Consider the following 25944-nt stretch of genomic DNA (forward strand, 5'->3'; position numbering starts at 1 on the left):
ACCAAATGCACCACGGGGCTGATTGGGATCAAGCAAGTCCTGACAAACCATGGCTCTGCCTTGATTTCCCTCTGGTCTGGTGCCGTTCATTAGGAAGGTTTCCTACTACAGTTAGAGAGAAATATTTCAAAGAGCTTCTATGAAATATGAATTCCTATTTTAAAGAGAGTGTTTTATAGCCCTTCTCATTAGATATATGTGATTGCAGTATTCAGTGGTTGATATTGATCCAGGGTGTCTCCTCAGGAACTTTGGCCTGCTCAGAGAAGCTGTGCCTTGAGGTCTGAGTGTGGACAACCTTGCTCCACATTGCCCAACCCCATCCTGTCTGTCCTTACTCACCTGGGACCTGCTTTGCTTGGAGAACTGGCTGCACTCAGGCCAAAAGTAGTTTCTTGCCTTTTTTTTGTTTTGTTTTGAAACATTCTAAAACTCCTGAATTTCCTCATTGAAAACAGACACCTTCTATGAGTGTGTGCCAGCCCAAGGTACCACCAAACAGGTTCCCCAAGTCAGAACCCTGCAAGGAATGTTTGAGACCTTTGATTTCGTTGGTTCCACAAGGCCTTGCTGGGTCACCATGCACTCTTGGTTCCATGAGGTTCTGCATTGTCACAATGGAGATTTGGGTCCCTGGGGCCCCACAGTGTCACAACGCTCTTTTGGGTTCCATGAGGCCTTGATCTGTCACAATGGACTTTTGGCTCCTCGAGGTTCCATACTCTCACCAATGGTCTCTGTAGTTCCAGACTGTCACAATGGACTCTTGGTTCCATGTGGCCCCACAGTGTCACCGTGGTCTCCTTGGTTCCACAAGGCCATGCAGTGTCACAATGGCTCACAGGTTCCATGAGGCCCCACAGTGTCACAGTGGCCCCTTGGTGCCATGAGTTTCCCCAGTGTCACAATGGTTCCTTGGCTCCACGTGGCCCAGGTGTCTCACAATGGACTCTTGGTTCCGTGGGGTCCCGCAGTGTCACAGGGGTTTCCTTGGTTCTGTAGGGTCACACTGGACACTGCAGCGCCCCCTGCTGGCCGGGAGGACCTGGCGCTGTGCGAGCACCTCCTGGTGGATGACCCCTGCAACTGTGAATGGCTTGTACTGGTTTGTACTGGTTTGTGCTGGGATGGGGTCCAGGAAGTGCTGGGACGGGGCTGAGGTCATTGGGTTGTACTGGGTTATACTGAGAGAGGGTGTGTGAGTGTCTGGGTGGACCTAGCACTGTGTGTACTGGTTGTGCTGATTTATACTGGTTTGTACTGGGATTGGCTGCTGGGGGGTTACTGATTTGTGCTGGGTAATTCTGGGATGTGGTACTGGGGGTGACTGGTTTATGCTGGGTTATACTTGGTTATACTGGGTCATACTGGGTTACACTGGTTTATATTTGGTTTGTGTGCTGGGAGTCACTGGGTTATACTGGGTTATACTGCTTTATATTGGGATGTGGTCCTGGGGGTGACAGGGTTGTAGTGGTTTATACTGGGTTATAGAGGGATATTCTGGATTTTACTGGGTCAGACTGGGGTGTACTGGGTTATACTGGGAGGGAGCTTGGGGATGCTTGGCACTCCACTGTGAGCAACTTCTGGGGATGCTGGCCTTACTGGTTTATACTGGGATGGGGCTTGGGACATACTGGGAGTGACTTCAGGTAGTGCTGGCCTTACTGGTTTATACTGGGAGCTGCTGCCATGGGCTCAGGGGCTCAGGGGTGACTCCCAGTGCTTACTGGTTTATACTGGTGCCTTCCCAGTATAAACCTGGGAGCCCCAGGACCACACTAGGAGCCCCTAGACTACACTGAGTATGGGTTTGGGTGCATGAGGCCATACTGTTTTATACTGAGAGCTGCTGCCACAGGCCTCAGGAGCTCGGGAGTGGCTCCAAGTGCTTACTGGTTTATACTGGTGCCTTCCCAGTCCACACCTGGGAACACTGGTAGGCACTTGCAGCCGGGCAGGACCTCAAAGCTGAGCTGGCCTTCACCAGGGCCTTGCTGAGCCGCAACTTCTCCAACTTGTCGGCCTGGCAACACTGCCTGGGGCTGCTGATGCCCACCAGGAACTACGGCAAGGGCACTGCCCCCTGGAAGGCTGGAGGAAGGTGAGGGATTCCTCAAAAAATCTCCAACAATTTTATGAGATCCCCAAAATTGTCCAGCTTCGTCCTCACCTAAAGTGGGAGCTGGTGGGTTCTGTTGGGTTGAATGGGTAGACCTGGTGTTCCTGAAACTCCATTGACTTCATTGGGTAGACCTGAACTCCTGGATACCTGGGTGTCCCCAGTGAGATATTGGGGTTTCCCCTGCTGCCACCCTGAGATTTTGGGGTGCCTCCTTTGCCCACCCCAGAGCTGGAGCTGCTGCAGAATACCATCTTCACCAACCCCATGCACCAAAGCACCTGGCTGTACCTGCACTGCATCCTCTCCTGAGGTAACTCAGGGCTCCCTCCCACCCCTGATGTCCTCACCTGACGTTTTGGGGTACCCCTGAATGTTGGGGTGCCCCCCAACAGCCCCACAACTGCCAAGGGTCATCTGTGTCCACATCGACTGGGAGGACGGTGGCCATCATCTTCTCCTGGCCTGTCAGGGTGAGTCAGGGCACTTGGGTGCCCCAAAAATAGCCGGGATATCCCCAAAATTTGTCTGGGTAGACCTGGATACTGCCCAAAATCACCTGGATCCCTCCCAGCAATCACCTGGGTACACCTGGCTATCCCCAAAAATCACCTGGATACCCCCAGAAATCACCTGGATACATCTCGTTACCCCTTGGATACCTGGATCACCAAAAACCCCTTGGGACCCCTGAAACCTAGTGTCTCAAATATCCTCATTGCTTTGATTGGGCAGACCTGGTGCCCCTAAACCCCATTGCCTTTAAAGGGTAGCCCTGCTGTCCCTATATTCCTATTGACTTCAATTGGTTAGATCTGGAGTCCTGTTTATCTCCATTTATCTCTACAAATCCCTCCCAGTGGCCTCACTTTTGCTTCAGTGCTCCCAGTCACCCCAGTGTCCCCCCTTAGCCCTTCCCAGTGCTCCCAGTTTAAAGAGTAACTCTTCCCAATCAAGCCCTATCAATGGGTAGACCTGGTGTCCCTAAATCCCTATTGACTTCACAGTGGTAGAAAACTGGTGTCCTTCAATCCTCTGACTTCAGCGGGCAGAGCTGATGTCTAACATTTTTGCTGCTAAAAATCCCAATTTTGAGTTTGGAATTCCCAGATTTCAGGCTGAAAATGGACATTTTTGGGCTTAGCTGGAGGCACAGCTCCAGCATGGACAGCAGGTGAGGGATCAGGGATTTGGGATTGGCCTCCAGGAATTCATCCAGGACATCCAGAGCATCAGCATTGCAATCCTGGAATGGAAACTCCCAGAATTCAGACCAAGATTTCCCCCAAATTTCCCCATTTTAGGACCAAATTTCACCAGAAATCCATTGACTTCAATGGATAAACCAGGTGTCCCTAAATCCCTATTGACTTTAATGGGATACACCTGGTGTCCATAAGTCCCTATTGATTTCATTAGTCATGTCTGATGTCAAGAAAATGTGCATTGGGAGATTGATATTACAAGAGATGGGGCAACTGAGAGACGTTGTCAAAGATGGTTTATGGCCTCATGGTGTCAGTCTCATAGAAGGGTGAGACATTAAAGCTGTTACATCCAACACCAAACTATCAGAAGCCTCCTCATTCTTAGTTACAATGCCTTATGTTAGTTTTTTAGCCAATCAAATACTTCTGTGAAGTTTGCCAGCATCCTTTTACACCAATCATTAATTGCTTTGCTTCTCATGGCTTTGCCACAATGCATCATTTTTCAACCAATCCTATAACACTTCACAAACCTACATTGATATATCTGAAATTTCTAATTAACATTATAACAAGTTCTATTGCTAAGCTTTACAATCTTTTACTATCTTACTTAACATACTGCTTTGCTTACATAATGTATATTTCTGTTTGCTCTAAAATATAGATCTAGTTATACTAAAAACTTATATTCCTGTTTTATATCTATTGTACTTTGAATGCTCTGACTGTCTAAGATTTCTCCAAGGTCTTAGGTCAAACCTTGGATCCATCTCAATCTCTGAGCCTGTATGCACAAGGCCCTGAGAGCTCTCTGTGCCTGCATTTCCCACACCACCTGTCATCTCTGCCTCCAATTTCCTGCTCTCACTGGAACCTGGGGACACTTTCTCAGTTGTGTCCCTCAGTGGGACACATGAACAATATCAGAAATTTTGGAGTTCGAATAATACTTAATTCTTTAGAGGTTTCCTTGAAAGCAACAGTTCTGACTTGCTTTCCATCTGGTCTGATCCAATTCTTTCAGAAGATTTTCAACTCCAGTTATGGAGAAATATGACAATGACCTCCTTAGAAATATCCATTCCAATTGTGAAGCATGTATTTTATTACTGTTCTCTTTAGAGCTGAGGTGATTGCAGCATTCTGTGATTGATATTTGTGAGCAATGGATTTGTAAAGGATTCTCAAAGCCTGACTGAAAGCTCACACAGTCTTGTACATCTGGATGCAAACTCTGAGATAAGGTGTGCTGACTCAGAATGGCCCTGGAATAGAGAAGACATTGCTGAGAGAGAGATTGAACAAGAAACAAGTTTCAAACAATGGCCTTGCAAAAAGATCAGATATTTTGGAGAATTAGAACATGAAAGATGCACTGTGACAAGAGCACATGGGGTAGAACACTAGGTGATTGATGTTAGAATTATTTCCACCATTGCGTGGCAAAAGCTAATAGGCTGAAAAGCATTTCTAAAGTGTTGTAACCAAGAAAACACTTGGGTTTTGATGGCATAGCATGGAGTTTTATTCTCTTATGTTTCACCCTTCAAGGAGACTGATAATGGAAAAAAATCTTTTTTTAAAAAGTGCCTCTCAGTTGCCCCGTCTCTGTAGAGCTGGGATTTTTCAACAGTCCTGAGTCCCTGGACATCAGTCCCTGAGAGCGAGCTGAAGGAAAACTTCTCAAGAATTCAGTCATATTCAAACTCCTAAGTTTCTTGAGGTTTTAAGGATTCCACTGAGGGATATGACTGAGAAAATGTCCCCAGGTTCCAGTTAGAGCAGAACACTGGAGGCACTGATGATAGAGGGGACAAACAAGGGAAAGGTGTCTGTGATGCTGAGCAAACCTGGATGTGTTTCAGGAATGCAAAGGACCAAGGGCTGAGCCCCAGCCCCTGGCAAGGCACATCCTGTCCCTCCCTCATTGCTCAGGGCTCTTCCCGGGCCACTGGGCTCTGGCCATGTGCAATGCCAAGGGCAGCACCATGGGGCGGCCCCTGCCAGGCTGCTGAGCAGGGACAAGGAGGCAATGAGGCCCCAGCACAGCAAGGCTCACTTGTCCCCTGCTGGCCTCAGGCCCAGGGCCAGCCTGCATGGCCCAAGTGCTGCAGGAGTTGGCTGTGTCAGGGCCTTTCAGCTGCTGCCCATCCCTGTGCCCTCTGCAGCCCAGGCTGTCCTACGGTGTCCATGCCCTGCGCCTCTGTCCCTGCAGGCTGTCGTCATCCCCCGGCTGCCCCACCTCGCTGGCCCCTTCCTTTGCTGACAGCTCTGCCTCCTGCCTGCCTCTGCCTGCACACACAGAGCCTTGGGCTGCTCCAGATTCCTTCTGGGGGATGTGCTGCACCACAGCCCTTTCATAGAAGGGAAATTTCTCCTTTTTTCCAGTCTGGGCCTCCTCAGCTGCCTTTGGCATTAATTCTTTCTTTCTCAGGCTGTTTTCCACTATGTCAAAAGGATCCACCATCTCTGAAACCACTGTTCAATCCCTCCCAGGGCACTCTTCTGCTGTCCTCAGTTTCCACTCCACTGAACACATAGCTTCTTTGTCACTCGATAGTGGTCAAGTGCTTGAGCCCAAGAGCCCTTGGACAAGAGGGATCGCTCTTTTCCATAGGAAGGAAACCACAGAACCCCAGGGTTTTGAAGGCAGATGAGAAGCACTCACCAGAGGCCAAGGCAAGCCAGACCTGTCTGTCCTTACAGCTTCTGTCTGAAAGCAACCTTTGGATATATGGGGAGTTTTGGAGGTGGAATTCCATTTCAGCCATGGGTTCCTGGACTAGAAAGACAGTTCTCCATAGGAAGGAAAGGGTAGAGTCCCGGTGTTTCAAAGGCTGATTAGACACAGCCCCAAGGAGGCCAAGGCCAGCCAGACCTTTTGTCAGGGAGGAATCCTTGAACAGACAGAATTTGGGAGGCCAAATCCCACTTTTCTCTATGGACATCCGGATGAGAAGGACAATTCTTTTCCCTAGGAAGGATTGTAGGGAGCCCTGGTGTTTCAAAGGCAGACAAGAGCTGGCCCACAGGAAGCCTGGAAGATTTTGTCTGGGACCTGTCCTTGGAATTTTGGAGGTGGATTCCCAATTTTGGCCATGGATGCCTGGACTTGAAAGATGTTTTTCCATGGGAAGAAAAGCACAGGTCCCCAGTGTTTTGAAGGCAGATAAGAGGTGGCCCCCAAGAGGCCAAGGCCTGCCAGAGCTGTCTGTCCTGGCAGGTTCCATATGGGAATAATCCTTGGATAAAATCAAATTTGGAGGAGGTATCCCAATTTTGGCCATGAACCCCTGGAGGAGAAGGACAGCTTTTTCCCATAGGAAGGAAACCACTGAACTCTAGTGTTTCAGGGGCTGATGAGAAATAGCCCCCAACATGGCAAGTCAGCTGGACCAGTCAGGCAGCCCTCAGGAGGCCCAGCCAACCAGACCTGTTCCATGTTCTTGTACCCTTGGGGCCCTGACATCACAACTGCCCCTTGGTGTTGTGTTCCGCTGCAGTGAGGGGCACAACAGCTTCCCTGGGCCCTGGAGTCTTGGACCTCAGGCAGCCATTAGTGACCAACAGGAAAAGAAGTAAACAGGATGGGTCTTGGTTTACCAAAACCCGGGATCCTTTATTGAACCAGGGACCAAGACAAGAATGAGGGTAGAGTCATGGGTTTTATATGCCAGGGTATGGGTGGAGTTTAGGTTCAATTACGAGAAAAGCAGGGGACTGCAAAGGGGTGGGTCGAGGAGGACAATCAATGGGAAGAACTAAGGCAGGAACACTACAGTCAAATTTAAACCAATGAGGGTACAGGAAAAGAAGATCATTTTGGGACCATTCCTTATCTGACAAAATGAGTGGAGTATCTTCCTGGGCTTGCAGGAGCATGCCCCACAGGGTGGAGAGGCCCTGATTCCATTGGGCCCCTCTGTTACATGAGTTCTTAGTTCTATGGAGCCCTGTAGTTTCACAATGGTCTCCTTGGTTCCATGGTGCCACACAGTGTCACAACAGCCCCTTGCTTCCATGAGGCTCTGTGATGTCACAATGGTCTCATTGGTTGGACAAGGCTCAGCAGTTCAACAATGGCCCTTGAAGTATAAAAATAGTGTCAGCGGGTTCCCCTGCTGGTTCACAATGGCCTCCTTTGTTCCATGATGCCTCATAGTGTAACAGTGGTATCCTTGGTTCCACAGAGTCAGAATGGTCCTGTGGTCTCATGGAGCCTGTCAAGATCTGCTATTAATACAGAGCGGGGGTCGTGATGGTTCTTTTGATCTTAAAGGTGCAAAGAGCCAAAGTGCAGGGGACAAAATCAGTTTATTCAACAGCAGAAAATCAGTTTATTCAACAACAGCAATGCATTTCATCAAATGCCAACAACTCAGTTACGGTAAAGGGGAGAGGTATAGGATAGGGAGAGGGGAAGGAAAGAAAGGGATGGGAAAATAGCTACCAACAGACGAGACGGGCGTCCTCACGGGTCATCCGATAGACGAGTCTTTGTCTGTGGGGAGATCTCAGGGGTCTTCTCCAGGGGATAGACGGGTCTTCATCAGTGGAGAGATCTCAAAGGGTCTTTCCCAGCTCTTTTATAGTCCTTCTCCAAAACATGTGGCCTCTGGCCAAGAGGTGGGAAGATTTATGGACCATTGTGTGGTGCTGCAGGAGACAGGTACGGTCAAGCAGTCCTCAGTTGGTACAACACAACCTCTGGTTGGTGCCACAACAGCACAGTCCAGTGAACACAATACACCAGCCCACAGTCACGAGCATCCACCTTGGCCCGGCCAGGAAACCATTGTTGGGAGTCAGCCTGGGTGGAGGTCCTCGAGGTCTCTTTGCGATGGTCGGGAGGCAAAATCGAGGGAAACATCAGACCTACCCTTACAGATGGAGACACTTCAAGAAAGAAATCATGAATGAGCAGAAGGAGCCTGTCCCAGTGTGCCAGAAGTGATCTAGTGAGGAAAATGACTGGCCTGGCTGGGTATGGAGATTTTTCTAGGCACTCAGGGAAAAAAGTGGGTGCATCATATTTGGAAAAAGGTGCAGGCAACTCAGGAAGTGTTTAAGGATGTTATTAAGTCATGCAGAAAGAAAATGTGAGAATTGAAAACTCAATTAGGACATTACCTGGCCACTTCTGTGAAAAATAATAGAAAATATTTCTATAAATAAGTTATTAGTAAACCGGCGAACAAGGAGAATCTCAGCTCTTTATTGGATGCAGTGGGGAATAGAGAAATTGAAGATGAGAAAAAGGCTGAGCTACTTAACCCATTCATTGCCACAGTTTCAAACAATTAGACAGGATATCCTCAGGACAAGTGTTCTCCTGAACTGGGAGATTGGGACAGGGAGAAGAACAGACCCCTGTAATCCTGGAGGAAGCAGCTGGGGACCTGCTGAGCCACTCAGATGCTCACTGGTGTCTCTGGGAACAGGTGGGATCTATCCTAGGGGGATGAGGGAGCTGCTGGAAGAGCTCCCCAAGCTGCTCTCCATCATTTCTCATCAGTGCTGGCTCAGCAGGGAGGTGCCAGAGGACTCGAGGTGCCAATGTGAGCCCATGCCCAAGAAGGGCTGGAAGGAGGATGTGAGGAACTGCAGGCCTGTCAGCCTGACCTGGGTGCCTGGTGAGGTTATGGAACAGATCACCTTGAGTGCCATCACAGGGCACCTCCAGGATGGCTGAGGGATCAGAGGCAGCCAGCGTGGATTTCAATATCTGCATTGATGATCTGGATGAGGGCATTGAGTGCAACATCAGCAAATGTGCAGATGGCACCAAGCTGGGGGTGAGTGTGGATGTGCTGGAGAGCAGGAGGGCTCTGCAGAGGGACTCAGACACCACTGTGACACTGACACTGCCTGGTGTCATGGCACCAAGAATCCATTGTGACACTGCAGGATCTTGTGTCAGCAGGGGTCCATTGTGGCACCGTGCGAACAAGGAGTCCAGTGTGGCACTGTGGAGCCTTATGGAATTCGGGGGTCCCTGTGACTCCATGAGACCTCATGAAATCAAGAAGACAGTTGTGACACTTTTTGTCCTTTTGGAAACAAGGAGACCACTGTGATACTGCTGGACCTCGTACAACCAAGAGGCCATTGTGACACTGCAGGGACTCATAGACTGAAGGAAACAATTATGACACCATGGTGCCCCATGGGACCAAGAGGCCATTGTGACACTGTGGAACTAAGGAGAGCATTGCTGCACTGTGAGACCTCATGGAACCAAAGATCCATTGTGACATTGCAGGGCACAATGATCCAAGGGACTTTGTGACACCCTGGGGCTCCATTGAAGCAAAGGGATATTGTGACACTGGGAGGCCTCATGAAATTGTGACACTCTAAGACCGTATGGAATCGTGCTGACATGAAGCTGGGTGTGAGTGTGGATCTTCTGGAAGGTAGGAGGGCTCTATACACGGGCCTGGATAGGCTGGATCCAGGGCCCAAATCCAAGGAGAGGTTTAACAAGGCCAAGTACTGGGTCCTGAACTTTGGCCACAACAACCCCTGCAGTGCTACAGGCTGGGGACGAAGTGGCCGGACAGCAGCCAGGCAGAAAGGGACCTGGGGGCACTGATGGACAGCAGGCTGGACATGAGCCAGCAGTGTGCCCAGGTGGCCAAGAATTTCCATGGCAACTGGCCAGGATCAGGAATGGTGTGGCCAGCAGGAGCAGGGCAGTGATTCTTCTCCTGTACTCGACACTGCTTGGGCAGCACCTCCAGTGCTGTGTCCAGTTCTGGGCCCCAATTTAGGAAGGACATGGAGGGGCTGGATTGTATCCAGAGAAGGGCAACAAGGCTGGTGAGGGGTCTGGAACACAAGTCCTGTGAGGAGTGGCTGAGGGAGCTGGGGATGTTTATCCTGGAGAAGAGGATGCTCAGGGAGACAAGGTGGTGTCAGGGAACAGGTTGCATGTGAAGATCCCCAGGATCTTTTCCAGCATTGCTGATTCTATGATTCCCTGAAGCCACTTGGAGCCAACTTGGAGCAGTTGCAGGATGAGCCCTGGGCTTCCTCTTCACAAGGTCCAGCAGCCCAGGTCCCTCAGCTTCTCCACACAGCCCCAAAGCCCATCCTGTCAGTCCTGCAGAGCCTCTCCAGCCCCTCCTCATTGCCCACAACAGGGAGCCCCACACCCAGACAGAGCTGCCCAGATGTGTCCCCCTGGCCTGTGGTGCCTCTGGCAAGGGAGCAGCACGAGGCACTGCAGGACACTACAGACAATTCCTGAAGCACTTGGATGATGATCCTGCTCCCCAAGGGATGTTCCCATGGTGCCAACTGAGGAACTGAAATCGGGAGATGGGCCAGAGAGGAAAGGGCAAAGAGGAATGGGCTGTTAGCAGGGGAGGGGACAAGGGTGGTGAAGAGGAAGAAATCTGGATCAGGAAAGAGTAAAGAAAGCAAAGCTGAAGGAATAGAAATGCTCAGGGCAGTTTGGGAGTGGCTGCCAGGTAGCCCTGGCTCAGAGAAACAACATCTACAGTGGGACAGGAAACTCACAGCTGATGGGAACAAACTTTCTGGCTGACTTCAGAGGCCACGACAAAGCTGAGTAGTTTCCCTGCCGTCCCCCAGCCCTTGTTGGCCCCAGGGGCTGATGGCATTTGTGCTCACTCAGCTCCATGTCCCCACAGCAGCACCATGGGGGTGCTGAGCCTGCTGTGTGCAATGCAAACAGGGGCTCCTGAGCCAGTGCTGCCGTGTGTGTGCCTGCAAGGATGCGGCTCCTGTGTGAGCTGGGGGAGAGGCCAGGGCTGCAGAGGGGGGATGTTGTTGGCAGGTGCATGAGGACGCTCTGGGACGCTACCCTGGGGTGTCCAGTGCACTGGGGATGGATCAGCCCCTGCTCTGCTGCTCCTTGCCAGGGTGTCCCCCTTGCAGGGAGCTTGCAGAGCACCAGCCATGCTGTTTGCCCCCAGCCTGCCCACGGCCAGCCTGGGGCTGCTCCCGGGGCTTTTCTGTGCTCAGCATTGGGCTGGCCAAGTGTTGTGGAGAGAGCCTGACCAAGGAGCCTGGAGCCCCCAGGCCCTGGCCTGAGGCGTCAGCGCTGCCCCAGCAGTGCCCATGGCCTGTCCCTGCTGCAGCCCCAGCACTGCCACCCCCAGGGCTGTGCCCGACCCCGAGAGCACTCAGGCCCTGCAGCAAGACGAGGGCCAGGAGGGCAGCGGGGCAGTGGCACGGGAGCAGCACTGGCAACACCAAGTGCTGCTGCTGCTGCTGGGCACAGCTGCTGTGCCAGCACTGATCTGCCCCAGCTCTGCACACAGACATTGCTGCTGCAGCTCCAGAGAAGGGAACAAAAGGGGCATCTCTGGAGAAAACTTTGCTGGGAGATCCTTTAGTTCATATATAGCCTCCAAGAGTGCAGCTCCTCATTGACAGAATCTGTGGCCAATGGGAAGGGTGAGAGAAACAAAATGAGAAATAACACGAGCATAGGCTTATCTTTGTGGACAATATAGAAAAACTAAAACAAAGGAAAAAGAATCCCACAACTAACAAAACAAGAACTATCAAAAATGGCTATTATTTATGTGATTTTCATTATTTTTCTGGAAGTTTAATGTCCTTGAAACCCTCCAGTCATCAGTCTCCACATTGCAGCCTTGAGCTCCTGGTTCCTCAGGCTGTAGATGAGGGGATTCAGGGCTGGAGGCACCACTGAGTACAGAACTGACATTGCCAGATCCAGGGATGGGGAGGAGATGGAGGGGGGCTTCAGGTTAGCAAACATGCCAGTGCTTACAAACAGAGAGACCACAGCCAGGTGAGGGAGGCAGGTGGAAAAGGCTTTGTGCCGTCCCTGCTCAGAGGGGATCCTCAGCACAGCCCTGAAGATCTGCACATAGGAGAAAACAATGAACACAAAACAGCCAAAAGCTAAACAGGCACTAACAGCAATGAGCCCAAGTTCCCTGAGATTTGAGTGCGAGCAGGAGAGTTTGAGGACCTGTGGGATTTCACAGAAGAACTGGCCCAGGGCATTGCCGTGGCACAGGGGCAGGGAAAATGTATTGGCTGTGTGCAGCAGAGCATTGAGAAAGGCACTGGCCCAGGCAGCTGCTGCCATGTGGGCACAAGCTCTGCTGCCCAGGAGGGTCCCGTAGTGCAGGGGTTTGCAGATGGACACGTAGCGGTCGTAGCTCATGATGGTCAGGAGGGCAAGCTCTGACCCAATGAAGAAGATAAGCATGAAGACCTGAGCAGTGCATCCTTTATAGGAGATGTGTCTGGTGTTCCAGAGGGAATTGTGCATGGCTTTGGGGACAGTGGTGCAGATGGAGCCCAGGTCAGTGAGGGCCAGGTTGAGCAGGAAGAAGAACATGGGGGTGTGCAGGTGGTGGCCGCAGGCTACGGCGCTGATGATGAGGCCGTTGGCCAGGAGGGCAGCCAGGGAGATGGCCAGGAAGAGGCAGAAGTGCAGGAGCTGCAGCTGCCGCGTGTCTGCCAATGGCAGCAGGAGGAAGTGGCTGATGGAGCTGCTGTTGGACATTTCATCATTCAAGGTATCGTGGACTGTTGAAAAAAAAATGACAAGCTAGGACAGATTCCTTCTAGTCAATCATGTGCAATTAATTTTGAAACCTCTCAAAGCTACTACTCTTCCTGTGGGGGAACTTTCGCAAAATTTCATTTTTGAGATCGTACTTTTGCTGCTGATTTGTTACTGCCTTATCTTCAGCAGTGCTCTCAGTCTGAACACTGAGGAGCCCAGAGGGAAGACAGGGCTTTCTGAGCCCCAGTGCAGGCAGTCCTGCTAGTCCCACAGAGCTGCTCCTTGCTTTTCACACCTCCCTGTAACTCAGGGTGATGGCACTTAAATATTCTAGAGAAATAAAGTAGCCTTTTTGAATGATCTAATTTCAAAATAGAGAGAGGGAAACCAAGGGTTGTTCTGGCTCTCTGCTGCCTGGAGTTGTGCTTACTGGGAGCTGTTTCTCTCTATCCAAGCCTTGTCACTGCCAGTGCTGCCAGAGCCCAGCCCAGCCCTTGGGGATCAGCTCTGCCCTGCACACCCCTCCCAGCACAGGGCACTGCCCAGGACCATCTCCCTGCCAGCAGGGCCTTAAGGGCAGCTCACACAAACAGAGATGTTGCAAGCCAAGGTGCTGCTGCTGCTGTCTGTAGGCACAGGAGGGTGAGGAGGCACTTTGTGAGGGAGATGGGAGGCAGATGTGCTGATGCCCAGGGGGACAGTGCAGGAGTGTCAGTGACACAGACACACCTGACAGCCCCTTTGCCTTGCCTTGAGGAGAAAGCTGAGAGCAGCCCTGGCCATGCAGCACCATCTCCACAGCAGGAGGAATCTGCCCTGATGGGGGTGGCTCCTTGCACCTCCAACTTCTCCCCACAGTCCATGGGGAGCTGCCAGGCAGGCTGAGAGCTGTCCCTGGCAGGTGGCACAAGAGCCCTGAGGGCTGCAGGAGCTGCTCTGCAGGACAGCCCTGGGCAGCCCTGGCTGCAGCCCCAGCTTCAGCCCCTGCAGCCGTCCCTGGCAGCAGGAGCCGTCCTGCCCTGTCCCTCTGACGGTGCCCAGGGCAGCCCCGCTCTGCAGCACATCCTCCTCCTCCTTCTCCTCCTCCTCCTCCTCCTCCTCCTCCTGCTGTGCCTCAGAGAAACTGGGAGAGTCCTCCTGACACATCCCCCAGGCTGTGGGCTGTGCTGGCTCCAGGAGATCCCTCCAGGAGCACAGGGGACATTGCCCTGCACCCACACACTCACCATGTCCAGGGCTGTGAAGATGTTTCCCCAAGTGCAGTCTCAGCTCAATGTCTTCCCAGTCCTGATTGCCTTGAGCCTGTCTGTGCCTGGCTCCTGTGCCCTCAGTGCCTGCAGGCAGTGCCCTCAGCCCTGCTGGGCTGGCAGAGGAGCTGCTCCTCAGCAGAAATGTCTTTTTGAAGCTTCTCTTGGTTCACCTTGGGAGCTGTCCCTGTGCCAGGAGCCCGGCCCAGCTCAGCAGCACAGACACAGCACAAGGACTTTAATGAATCTCTTGAGGCTTTAGTTTGCTTTACATTATAATCATTCCCTGAGAGAGTGTTCAAAAAACTTTTCAAGAACTAAAATCTAAATTAAAATACTGAAGTTTCTTCAAGTTTTAATGGCTCCCACTGTGAGACATGACTGAGAAAGTGTTCCCTATTTCCAGTTAGAGCAGGAAATTCGCGGCAGAGATGACAGGTGGGGACAACTGGAAGCCAAGTCTTGGTGCCCTGGGGCACAGCAGGGTCTGTGCCACCAAGGGCTGGGAGGAGACACCTTGTCCTGAGCCACTGGGGCCTCCTGGCACAGCCCCAGCAAGGCTGGCCACTGGCACCCCTTGTCCTGCCCTCAGCATCCCCCCACATCCCAGTGGCCTCAGGGATCTGCTGGGACGAGTCCCTGGGGAGCCTTGGTCAGGAATGGCCCTGGGGGCTCCTTCATGCTCCCAGGGACTGCAGGTTTTCAGAGGACTTTGGGTTTTGCTTTTGCCTTGGAGTTCTCTGAGAGCTTTGTGCAATCCTGGCCTCCAATTATCTGCTTTAATGAGTCCCTTGAGAGTCTTTGTCAGTAACAACACTCAGTGGAGCTCATTAATGCTTCAAGGTACTCAGGGTTAATTTAAATTCTACTTTTTGACACTGGGTCTCTGAGAGGTTTGTGCAGTGACAGCTTCCAATTATCTGCTTTAATTAGTCCCTTGAGAGGCTTTGTCAGTAATGATACTCAGAGGGGCTCATTAATGCTTTGAGGTACTCAGTTTTTTAAGGAACTGGGCATTTTTCTTTTGACACCAACTCTTTTAGTATTTTATGCAATGATGCCCCTCACCTGGACACTGACTCAGGGTGCCCTCCATGGCCTCGTCCACATCAGCAAGAAAGAGATTTCACTGCCCTGGCCCCAATCCTGAGCCCTGGGGACACCCCTGGATGTGATTCCATTGCCCAGCACTCCTTGGCCTGGACTTCTGTTTTTTATGGAGCTGTGTCTGCCTTTGGTTTTGTTTGCTGACAAGAAATGAACATCCCTCTGTGTCTCAGGCAGCTCCTTCTCCAAGGAAAGCAGGTGGGAGTTGGTGCCAAGGAGCTGAAAGCTGCAGGCATAGCCTGGAGGGGAGGGAGCTCAGATTTGCACAAGGCTGCTCTGAGTGCCAGGGCTTGGATGGGGGAAATGGTGGGGTGGGTGTAGGGACAGAGTGTGATTGATTGTCAGCCATAAAGGGTCTTGACTTTCATATTTTTTCAGACTGCATTAGGAGGTGCTTGGGATCAATATCAACTGGAGATTGCTGATATCAGTGTATAAAAAAGAAAATAAAAATAAGATAAAAATATATTCTCTCTTTTTGTCTTTAATTGAAATATGTTTTGAATGGAGTGAAAGCTTAGACAAGTCCTGCCTTATGCTCAGGTTTCTGGCAGTAACTCTGTTTCAGGCGACCTGCACACCAAATTGCTTTTGCTCACAAGAGAATGGCTGATGAGGTCTATTATAAAATAAATTATTTACTGAATGGACTCAAGATTAACAGACAAGACACTTTAACTGGAATACTTACTGCACAGGATAAACAAAAGAAGCCCAGGTAGGTACAAACACCGTGCACAATAAAGTTCCCTATATTACAGCTAGTGAAGGAATAGCAGAGATCAGGAGTCAATGTAACTTAGCACCAAACTGATGAGGGAGTACACATGGAGCCCTTTCACTCAGCTCCCACAAAAGGAACCACAAAGATGCATCCAGACTTGGGAGAGAAGCCCTACCTGTTTGCAGGGACTATGCAGAAGATTTCTGCTTGGTGAAAGTTCTGTGTAGCTTTTCTAGTTTGTAAAGTGAAGTGTGTGTCACTCAGAAATTCAAGGCTCATCTCCCTTCAGGCTGCTCTCAAGGCCAGATGTTCATGGTCAGCTGGGAATTCCACCTCCCTGGCACCAGAGAGAACTCAGGACAGGACAGATGTGGGGCCTGGGTTATCTCAGCAATTCCTGAGAGGGGGAAGATGCCCTGAGTGATGGCCCCAGCTGATGGACAGAAGAGATGAGCTCTGCTGGGCCATAGGGGAAGTCCTGCTGCAGGAACCTCATGGAACCAAGGGTCTGTTGTGACATTGTGATGGCTCCTGGGACCAAGGAGACCCTGGTGACACCAATGAACCTCATGGAACCAAAAGTCCATTGAGACAGATCAAGGCCTCATGGAACCAAAAAGAGCATTGTGACACTGTGGGGCCCCATGGACCCAAATCTCCATTGTGACAGTGCAGAACCTCATGGAACCAAGGGGCCTTTGTGATACTGCAAGGCCTCAGGGAACCAAGGAGTGCAAAGCTCTCAAACCTTCCATGCAGGGTTCTGCCTTGGATGAAGGGGAAACTCCTTGGTGGTACCTTGGCCTGGCACACACCTGAGGAGTGTGTCTGTTTTCAATATAGAAAGTAAGGAGTTGTTGATTGCTTAAAAAAAACCCCAAACCAAACAATTTCCTGAGTGCAGGCAGTTCTCCAAGCAAAGCAGGTCACAGGTGAGTGAGGACAGACAGGAGGGGTTGGGGAATGTGGAGCAAGGTTGTCCACACTGGGTCAGACCTCAAGGCACAGCTTCTGTGAGCAGGCCAGACCTGCTGAGGAGAGATCTTGGATCAATATCAATCACAGAATGCTGGAATCACCTCTGCTCTAAAGAAAAACAAGAATAAAATAAACCCTTTAAAATAGGAATGTTGGTCCCTGAGGTGTCCCAGCGTGAGGCTGGGCCAGGCCATGGCTCTGTGTGCCAGGAGCCGGCAGCGCTGGGTGCAGGGAGCCCAGGGAGGGCACAGCAATGCTGGGCTGAGAAATGCTGGGGGGGACAGCGAGATGGGCGTGTGCAGCCGGCCAGGGCACAGGAGCAGCACGCACAGGGGGCACAGCCTGCAGGAGAGATGGCCAAGGGCTGGGCAGGGCTGGCAGGGCCAGAGGCACCCAGGCCTTTGTGCCCTGGGCTCGGGCAGGGCCTCTGCAGCCCCACAGAAGGAACTTTCCTGGCAGGGGCTGCACTTTGCTTCTGCCTCGGCCCTCCCTCAGGAGGCTGCCAGGGCTGGCAGCTTGATGACATTTGTCCTTGCTGCCCCTGCCATCCCACTGCCCCAGCAACAGCCCCGAGCCCCCCGTGAGGGACAGGCCCTGCTGGCCCAGGCCTGGGCTCAGGCCTTGGCCTTTCTGCTTCCTCCAGCCAGCCCAGGCCTTGCTCAGCATTGCAGTTCCCTGCTCACAGCCTCGGGCTCCTGCAATCCTGCCCTCAAGGATCTGCTCTCACCACTCCCTGGGGAGCCTTTGGCACTCCCTGCCCTCAGTGGGGCCACTGATGCTCCAAGGGACTTGGAGTTTTGCTTCTGACTCCTTGAGCAGCTTCTTCAACCTTCTCTCAGTGCCTGAGGGTCCTGCACTCAGCCCCAAATCCACTGTGGAGGTGATTAAAATACAGAAAGCTCTCAGGATCTCTTTGTCTTCCTTCAATTGTCTTCAAGTCTGCAGGGCTTGTGCAGCTGCTTGGAGTCAGTTTGGAGTTCTGTTAAGGAGGAAAATTTCGAAGTGCACCTCATGATTTTTGTTTTTATTCAGTTGAGTATTTTTTCATTTTTCAGTTCATTGTAGAGGTGATAGAAGCATTCGCCAGGTGATCTTGATGCTGAATGTCTCCTTAGGAGGTCTGGGCGTGTAGAAGAGTGAGCCTGACACTGATTGGACAACCTGCTCCTCACCCCTTCAGTCACCATGTCAGACATCGCCCACCTGGGACTGAGTCAAAACATTAAAATAAAAAATTATTAATTTTTACTTGGAATTAAAAGGTGCCTATTAATAAAATTTTAGTAATAGTTTTTTGTTTATACTAATATTGTTCTATATTTTTCTTACTTCTATATTTATGTAAAAAAATCTATACATTTTTAGCAAGCAAAAAAGATTTTGTTCATTGGTTCTAAGTAACACTATTCCCATCATTAATTAATTTGTCAATTGACCACTATTGGGTATTGATTCCTCCCTCTTTATGTTTATAAGTCCTATTTTTACAGGGGCCACTCTGGGGGAGCCGGGTGGGAATTCGATGCGGCACTGAGGGATTCTGATGGACACTTCGGGATCGGGGCGGCCACTTGGGAAGCTCTAACGGGGCTCTCTGGGCCGCGGGGATTCATGGGAGTTGTAGGCACAGGTATAACACGGTTCAAAGGAGCTGAGGAGCACCATGGGAGTTGTAGGCGCAGCTCCCAAGTGTCTCGGTGAGGCCTGGGGCATAACCGGAGATGACGTCACAACTGCAATGCCATGCTACGGGCACCGCGGAGCATGATGGGAGCTGTAGTCCCGGAAGTAGCTCAGTGTTTGGGGGCCCGGGAAGGCATTTCGGGGACACTCTTGCGTCCGAGCCGTGATTTGAGGTCCTCAGGAGAGAACGTGAACGGTTCGGGAGCACTCTGGGGGAACCTGGGGAGCTCTAACCGGGCTTTTTAGTGTGCAGGGAAGGGCAGGAGTTTTAGGCGCCAGATTATGTAATGTGAAACTCAGAAGCCGCCAGGGATGAGAGGAGATGAATTCCCATAAATGACTGTAACGGGAATCTGTGGTGTTGGGAGCATTCAGGGGATCTGGGGATGCTTTTAGGGGGTCCAGAATGGGTGCTGTGGAGGCACTTCAGAATCCTGGATGGTTTGGGGGACACTTAAGGGACATGTGGGGACGGATACCGGGGTTCTGTGGGGCGTGGGGCATGACGGGCGTTGTAGTCCCAGCTCCAATGGGGTTCTATCGGTCCGCGGGGCATGATGGGAGTTATAGGCAAAAAGAAAAGATGGCGCTGACACCAGGCAGCGCCCCTAAGCCTCGATCCCCGGCGCTGATTGTTTGCAGGCAACGATGGGCAGAGGCGGGAGGAGCCCATTCAACCCCTCCAGTCCCTCCCAGTACAGCCCAGTTCATCCCCAGGACAGCCCAGTACAACCCCAGTGCCCCTCCAGCCCTCCTTGTACACTTGAGTTCATTCCTATTCCCTTCCAGTTCCCCCCAGTGTCATGCATAGTATGCCTCAGTGTCCCCCAGTCTTCCCAACACTGTTCTTCCCAGTGTGATAAATGTGATTCGTGCTAATTAAATTGTAACTATATTAACAAAATTGTATTTAGATCAATAGAAGACAATTGTTACAGAGTGAGGGGGGAGATGGGTGAGACAGGACACAGGACATCTTCCAGATGTTGGGAGTCGAAGAAAGAGGTTGGAAGAAAGTCAAACAAGAATAGTAGAAGGACGTAGGTCTGACAAGCAGCATCTAGAAATAGAAAATTTTGACCTTGAAATGGGCCAAAATGGGATGATTCCAAGCATGGGACTCAATTAAAGTCTTGTTATGGAAAACATCTGCTCAGTCACACAGTGCACCTGAGCTACCTGCAGGTCACACCTCGGTCATTGATGAAGACGATGAGCCTTCATCGGAAATAAGACCCTCAAAGGGATGAGAGACCCCCTAACCCATTAGTAGAGCATGCACCGTACACACAGTGACGGAGATTTTAGGAATAGAAGGTAGGAGGAGTTTTCTAGGAACTTCTGTAGCCTACAGTATATAAGTGGGATTGTTAGCCTGGATGCTTTGGTACGTGAGGAATGGGAGCCACTCCCTGTACCCCCGGTCAGTTTTGCTTATGCTTTATATGAACCTCAATGATACTGAATTACTTACTGCCAAATTTTGTATATTCTCAAATATATGCTCTTTGATTGTATTCATCTCCAATACTTTAATTGTCATCTCCAATACTTTGATTGTATTCATTTTGTTACTATTTAAAAATCTACTATTAAATTTAATCTTGTTGCTTGATAAATTGGAAAAATAGAACATCATTCATAACACCAGGTAAGCAGTGGTGGTCGAATAAACGTCCTTATCCCAATTCACAAACTCTCCGGAGACAGTCAGTCTCACAGATAACCGTCTGGTCCTTGTAGATAACCACCAGTGAAATCTGGAAGTCTGCTCCTTGAGATTGGCAGCACTGATCAAACAAAGGCAGGAAGGGCTATCGGGAAGACTGATATTGCAAGCTGGTAGTCCATGCAGCTTACTTGGAAAACATAACATAGCATAATATAACAAGGTGATTTTAAACAGAACTATTTAATCATATCATTTCTTTTATCTAGTGTCCATGCTTCAGTTCAGAGCTTAGTATTCTGGTTTATACAAGCCCCAATGCTTTTGTGATTAACACGGATCTTTTATGGATGGTCCCAGGATGGAGGCAGAGGGGATGGAGCCGGCTGGGGTGGAGAAGGATGCCCCGAGAGTGGAGGGGGATGGGGATGGAGGCGGGGGAGATGAGGGTGGATCCAGGGCAAGGCGGGCACGGCCCGGGAGCGGATCCTGGCGGCGGCTCCTCCTCCCGGGGCAGCGCGGGCGGATGATCCTGGGGAGCGGCCGCGGGGTGCGGGACGGGACCGGGAGAACGGGGGGATAGCGGGGAACGGGGGGATAGCGGGGAACGGGGGGATAGCGGGGATTGGGGGGATAGCGGGGAACGGGGGGATAGCGGGGAACGGGGGGGATAGCGGGGATTGGGGGGATAGCGGGGAACGGGGGGATAGCGGGGAACGGGGGGATAGCGGGGATTGGGGGGATAGCGGGGAACGGGGGGATAGCGGGGATTGGGGGGATAGCGGGGATTGGGGGGATAGCGGGGATTGGGGGGATAGCGGGGAACGGGGGGGATAGCGGGGATTGGGGGGATAGCGGGGAACGGGGGGATAGCGGGGAACGGGGGGATAGCGGGGATTGGGGGGATAGCGGGGAACGGGGGGATAGCGGGGATTGGGGGGGATAGCGGGGAACGGGGGGGGATAGCGGGGAACGGGGGGGATAGCGGGGAACGGGGGGATAGCGGGGATTGGGGGGATAGCGGGGAACGGGGGGATAGCGGGGAACGGGGGGGATAGCGGGGATTGGGGGGATAGCGGGGATTGGGGGGATAGCGGGGATTGGGGGGATAGCGGGGAACGGGGGGGATAGCGGGGAACGGGGGGATAGCGGGGATTGGGGGGATAGCGGGGAACGGGGGGGATCCTCTGTGTGGGTGCCGGTGCCGGGGCTGTGGAAGGAAGGGGAGGAGGAGGAGGAGGAGGCGCTGGCCGGCCCGGGATGAGCGCTGGCATGTATTATCTGAGGCGAGCTGATGTCTCTCACCGCTTTAGCTCTAGAATTACTCTGAGGCCCGGCCATCCCTCCCTCCCTCCCTCCCTCCGGCAGCGCAGCTTTTGCCCGCGGTGCCATCGAGTCCCCGGGCCGGGCTCTGAGCCCGGAGCTCTGCTCAGGCCGGCCCTAAAGCCGCAATGTTTTGTGCTTCCCGCAGGTGTGTGGTTAAAGCCGGGACATTCCAGGCCCGGTGTCTGATGCAGCGTTTTGGAGAGTGCCCAGAGCTGCAGGTGCCAGTGGCACAGGTGAGGTTTGGGGTGACCCAGGCGCTCCCAAGGCTTTGGATGTGCAGCCCCTGGGAAGGCTCCCTGTGCCTGTGCTGGGCTCCTGTCAGCTCCCCAGGCATGGGTTTGTGGGCAGGGAAAGGAAAGGAGCCAGGGCCTCGTGTTCATCTGGGTCCTTTTGTATCTAAAGTCCAGATTTGGCTTCTGCTGCTCTATTTTCTACTGCAATTTAAACATTCTGTTTTTAATAAAACTATTTTTGGTGTCGTTTTCGTGTCCCTGGAGACACAATGGTCATCGTGTGGGGAGGAGGGAGAGCTCAGGAAGGAGAAAGGATGGGGCAAAGGTGCTTGTAATTTTACTTCTCAATGTCCTCTGATTTTTTGGGCAATAACTTCAGGTCGTTCTCCTCCATGGAGTGTGTTTGGCCAGTGATCAGGGCGAGGTTTCTCCCCGTTCTTATCCCAGGGCAGGAGCCTTTCAGCGTGGGCTCTGTGCCACTGGGTGGCCTCGTGGTTTTCTGTCTCTTGTGATCGCTGTGTGCATCTCCAGGGAGGCAAACGAGGCCATGCTGAGCCTCGAGATGCAAAATGTTCCCATTTGCCAGGGAAATGTTCGTGTTGGCCAGGCTGGGAACATCTCAGCATGTCCAGGGCCGGTGAGGGATGGGGTCCAGCACTCCAAGTGACGCTGGGACCAGAACCACAAGGACCATTTGGAGCCACACTTGAGCCTGGGGATGACCTTGACCTCAGCCTGACGCTGCTTCACCCCAGGACAGGAGAGCCACCATCAGCTTTTATTACCCACCCATAAAAGCTTCACCTTTGAACCTCCCCAAATCCCATCTGGGACCCCCCCACGGGACCCCCCCAAACTCTGGGACCCCCCTCCAGCCCCCTCAGCCACGCTGTGGCCGCAGCTTCATCTCAGTGAAGGGGATGGAGACGTTGAAGCCTTTCCAGGGGAACCAGTGGATGCCCTGTGGGGGAGCTGGGGGGTCAGAACCCTTGGAGAGTTCCAGAAACCCCCATAAATCCCCATAGAGACCCCACAGTCGCTCCCCAGATTCCTATGGGCACTCATGGACCCTTAGGGATCCCCATAGACACCCCAGAGACCACAGAGATCCCCACAGGCCCTACAGGACCACACAGGCCCTATAGATCCCACAGACCCTTTTTCCACAGGGCCCTATGGAACCCTATGGACTCCCACAGACCCCTATGGACCTTCAGAGAACCCCATGGACCCTCCCAAAGATTCCCTCATACACCCCCAGACCCCTCCATAGTCCTATAGCCCACCCTAGACCTCCCCTAGCCCCCTTAAAATACCCAAAGCCTCTTGCAAAGACCCCCAGATCCCCGCCATATCCCCCAAAATCCCCTCCAGACTCACACAAAATCTCCTCCCGACCCCACAAATCCCCCCCATAGCTCCACATACCCATTTAAATCCCCTCGAGACCCCCCGAAATCTCCCACAGACCGGCCCAATCCCCCACCCCGTGCCCCCCCGGCCCAGGTGGGTACCTGGTGGTCCCGGGGGTCCCGTAGAGCCCGTTCAGGTTGGCACAGTGGCAGTTTCGGTACCACCAGGCTCCCCCGGAGGCCGCGGGGTGGGGGGGGTGGTGGGGGCGGCCCGAGGGGTCCCGAGGGTCCCGGGAGTCCCGGTCCTGTGTGGAGAAGGGGCTGCCCGAGTGGTAGGAGAGGGCATCTCCTGTGGGGGGACATGTCAGGGACCCCCAAACTCAGCAGGAGCCACCAAAACCCACCCGAAACCCCAATACCCCCAGGGACCCCAAAACCCACCAGAGATTCTCAAAACCCACCAGGGACCCCACAGACCTCTGTCAGCCAGTGAACCCCAAAACCCCCAAGGATCCCAAATCCCAGCAGGACCTCACAAAATTCCCCAACACCCCAGGGACCCCCAAACCCACCAGGGACTCCCAAAACAACCCAGGGACCCCCAAACCCACCAGGAACCACCAAAACTCAGCAGAAACCCCAAAATACCCCAAGGACCCCGAAACTTATCAGGCACCCCCAAATCCACCAGAAACCCCAAAACCACCAGGGACCCCCAGGGACCCCAAAACCCACCAGCGACCCCACAGTCCTCTGCCATCCAGTGAACCCCCAAACCCCCCATGGATCCCAAATCCCATCAGGACTCCCAAAAATTCCACCCCAAACCCCCCCGGAACCCCCCCCGGCCCCGGCGGTGCCGCTGAACGCTCCCACGCGGAGCCGGTACCGCTCCTGGGCGCTGCCCACGGCCAAGTCGCGATAGATCGCCAAGGCCGAGTCGCGACCGGCCCGCAGCTCCACGCGCAGCTCCGTGGGGGTCGCGGCCGTCGGCTCGTGCAGCGCCTCGTTCCCTGCACCCCAAAAATCCTCCGGTACCCCCAGGACTCCTGCGGGGTCCCCTCGAGATCCCCCGTCCCCCCCCCCAATGCTCTCCCTGAAATATTGGGGACCCCCAAAGTGCTGGTGAGAGGAATGTTGAATTTGTCTTTACAAATGAGTTGTGGATCAGCCTGTAGATAAGGCTAGCAGTGAGAGATAAAAGAAACAATGGGATGGATTCCACTGATTGATGAATGGAAAGAGATATTTGCCTTTACAAACAAACTGTAGGGCTGCTGATAAATGAAATTGGATATCGAAAGATGAAAGAAGCAACGGGGGGAAAACTATGAATTCTATAAGAATTAAAAATTAAAAGGGAGGGTTATACATTAGAGGGGAATTTCAGGTATCAGGCGTTCCGGGAAGTCTGTGCCTCTCAAGTACCTCAGCCAATGGGGAAAGAGAGAGGGAAATGGGGCCGGGAAAATAGGATAAAAAGGAGGCTGCGTCCTCCGAAAATTTGAGAGATCCCAGGGGAATGTCCCATGGCCTCTCCCTTTATTCGAATAAAGCAAAAAGGACTCCTCTGTCTCCTTTTTGGACATAAACCTCTGGTGTTTGTGGATTAATTTTCCTGACATTTCCATTTTAATTTAACTTCTTTAAAGCTGTTTTCAGTTTTCCCAGAATCTTCTCCACAGTCCTGTTTGCTCTTTCCAAGAACCTTTCCTGGAGAACGAGGTGCAGCTCCTGTCACAAGATGTGCCACCAACTGCAGCTTCTCTTGGCTTTCCACACTGCACGTGCAGCACAACTTATGCAGTAAAGCAGGACAAAGGTTTTAAGAACTTGACAACTTGTCCTTTCTTTTCCTGGTGGACTGGGGAGTTGTGCCATGGGTAAGGTTTCCATTGTTACTGTTCTAACCTAAGAAAACAGGAGGTGCTACCAGGAATTGCTAGGAAATGCAACCCTGACCGAATGCAGAGAAAGAATCTGCAGAGCCTGCAGCCAGAAGTGCAGAGTTGTGTGATAATCATTCCAACACCCCCATGGACATCTTGACAGAGATCTAGAACATGAAAATGGGCTGACAGAGGGAGTTTGTGTTCAGTTTAGCTGATTCTACATCTCTTGCACTGGTATAAATCAAGAGTACCATCAATTCATGAGAAGCACCAGAACAAGCTGGACCTCTCCAAGTAGATGACTGAAAGAATCTGAAAAGGAGAAATGCAGGGAATGAACTTTGTCTGTAAGAAGGGTCATTTTTCTCTCATAATTTCCAATTCATTCCCTCTGCTTTTGTCCTTTTTAGCAAGGGATTTGCATCCCAGATTCCCCATGAAATGAGAACCCTGAGCTTGTGGAAGTGCCTGAGAGATGCCGTGTTCCTCTGCAGGGACACTCAGGCTGAAAGAGGAGCCTGAGGCCTGTGTGGGGAAGCCTCCTCGGAGCTGGAATTTGTGCCGTGCTGGGAGAGGAGGAGCAGGGGGAGAAGGCTGGGCGCTGTGTGGCAGGAGCAGGAGGTTTGGGCTCAGGACATTCCGCCTGCGCCGCTGCCCCGCAATGGGCGGCCGTGCCCGGGGCTCTGGGCCTGGCCCCGCGTGCGCTGAGCTCCCGACACTGCGGGAGCTGCCCGGGCTGGGCTCAGGATCCCGCTGGGGCTGGGCAGCAGGCTGGGCTCCCACTGGCATCAGCAGCAGCTGGAAATACCTCTGGGCATCTCCATTTCCTGCTGCTGCTGGGAAAGAACAATGAGGCGAGTTGAAGAGTTCTGGTTTC

General features: G+C 52.3%; 1 protein-coding gene and 1 non-coding gene across 2 annotated transcripts; one reads left to right on the forward strand and one right to left on the reverse strand.

Annotated features, from left to right (window-relative positions):
- Nucleotides 1–11839: 11839 nt before the first annotated feature.
- On the reverse strand, nt 11840–12960 carry LOC148217266 (olfactory receptor 14J1-like). Its single transcript, XM_088158734.1, has one exon. The coding sequence runs from the start codon at nt 12851–12853 to the stop codon at nt 11921–11923; it is 933 nt and encodes a 310-aa protein (XP_088014860.1). The 5' UTR covers nt 12854–12960; the 3' UTR covers nt 11840–11920.
- Nucleotides 12961–21516: 8556 nt separating this feature from the next.
- LOC148217267 (small nucleolar RNA SNORD45) lies at nt 21517–21600 on the forward strand. Its single transcript, XR_015801119.1, has one exon. It is a non-coding gene; the product is annotated as a small nucleolar RNA SNORD45 (small nucleolar RNA).
- Nucleotides 21601–25944: the final 4344 nt, after the last annotated feature.

Source organism: Sturnus vulgaris, unplaced genomic scaffold (assembly GCF_052056855.1).
Source record: "Sturnus vulgaris isolate bStuVul1 unplaced genomic scaffold, bStuVul1.hap1 Scaffold_87, whole genome shotgun sequence".
Taxonomy (NCBI): domain Eukaryota; kingdom Metazoa; phylum Chordata; class Aves; order Passeriformes; family Sturnidae; genus Sturnus; species Sturnus vulgaris.

Excerpts from the sequence above, each read along its gene's own strand:
- LOC148217266 (XM_088158734.1), bottom strand. The coding sequence starts at position 12,853 with ATGTCCAACAGCAGCTCCATCAGCCACTTCCTCCTGCTGCCATTGGCA.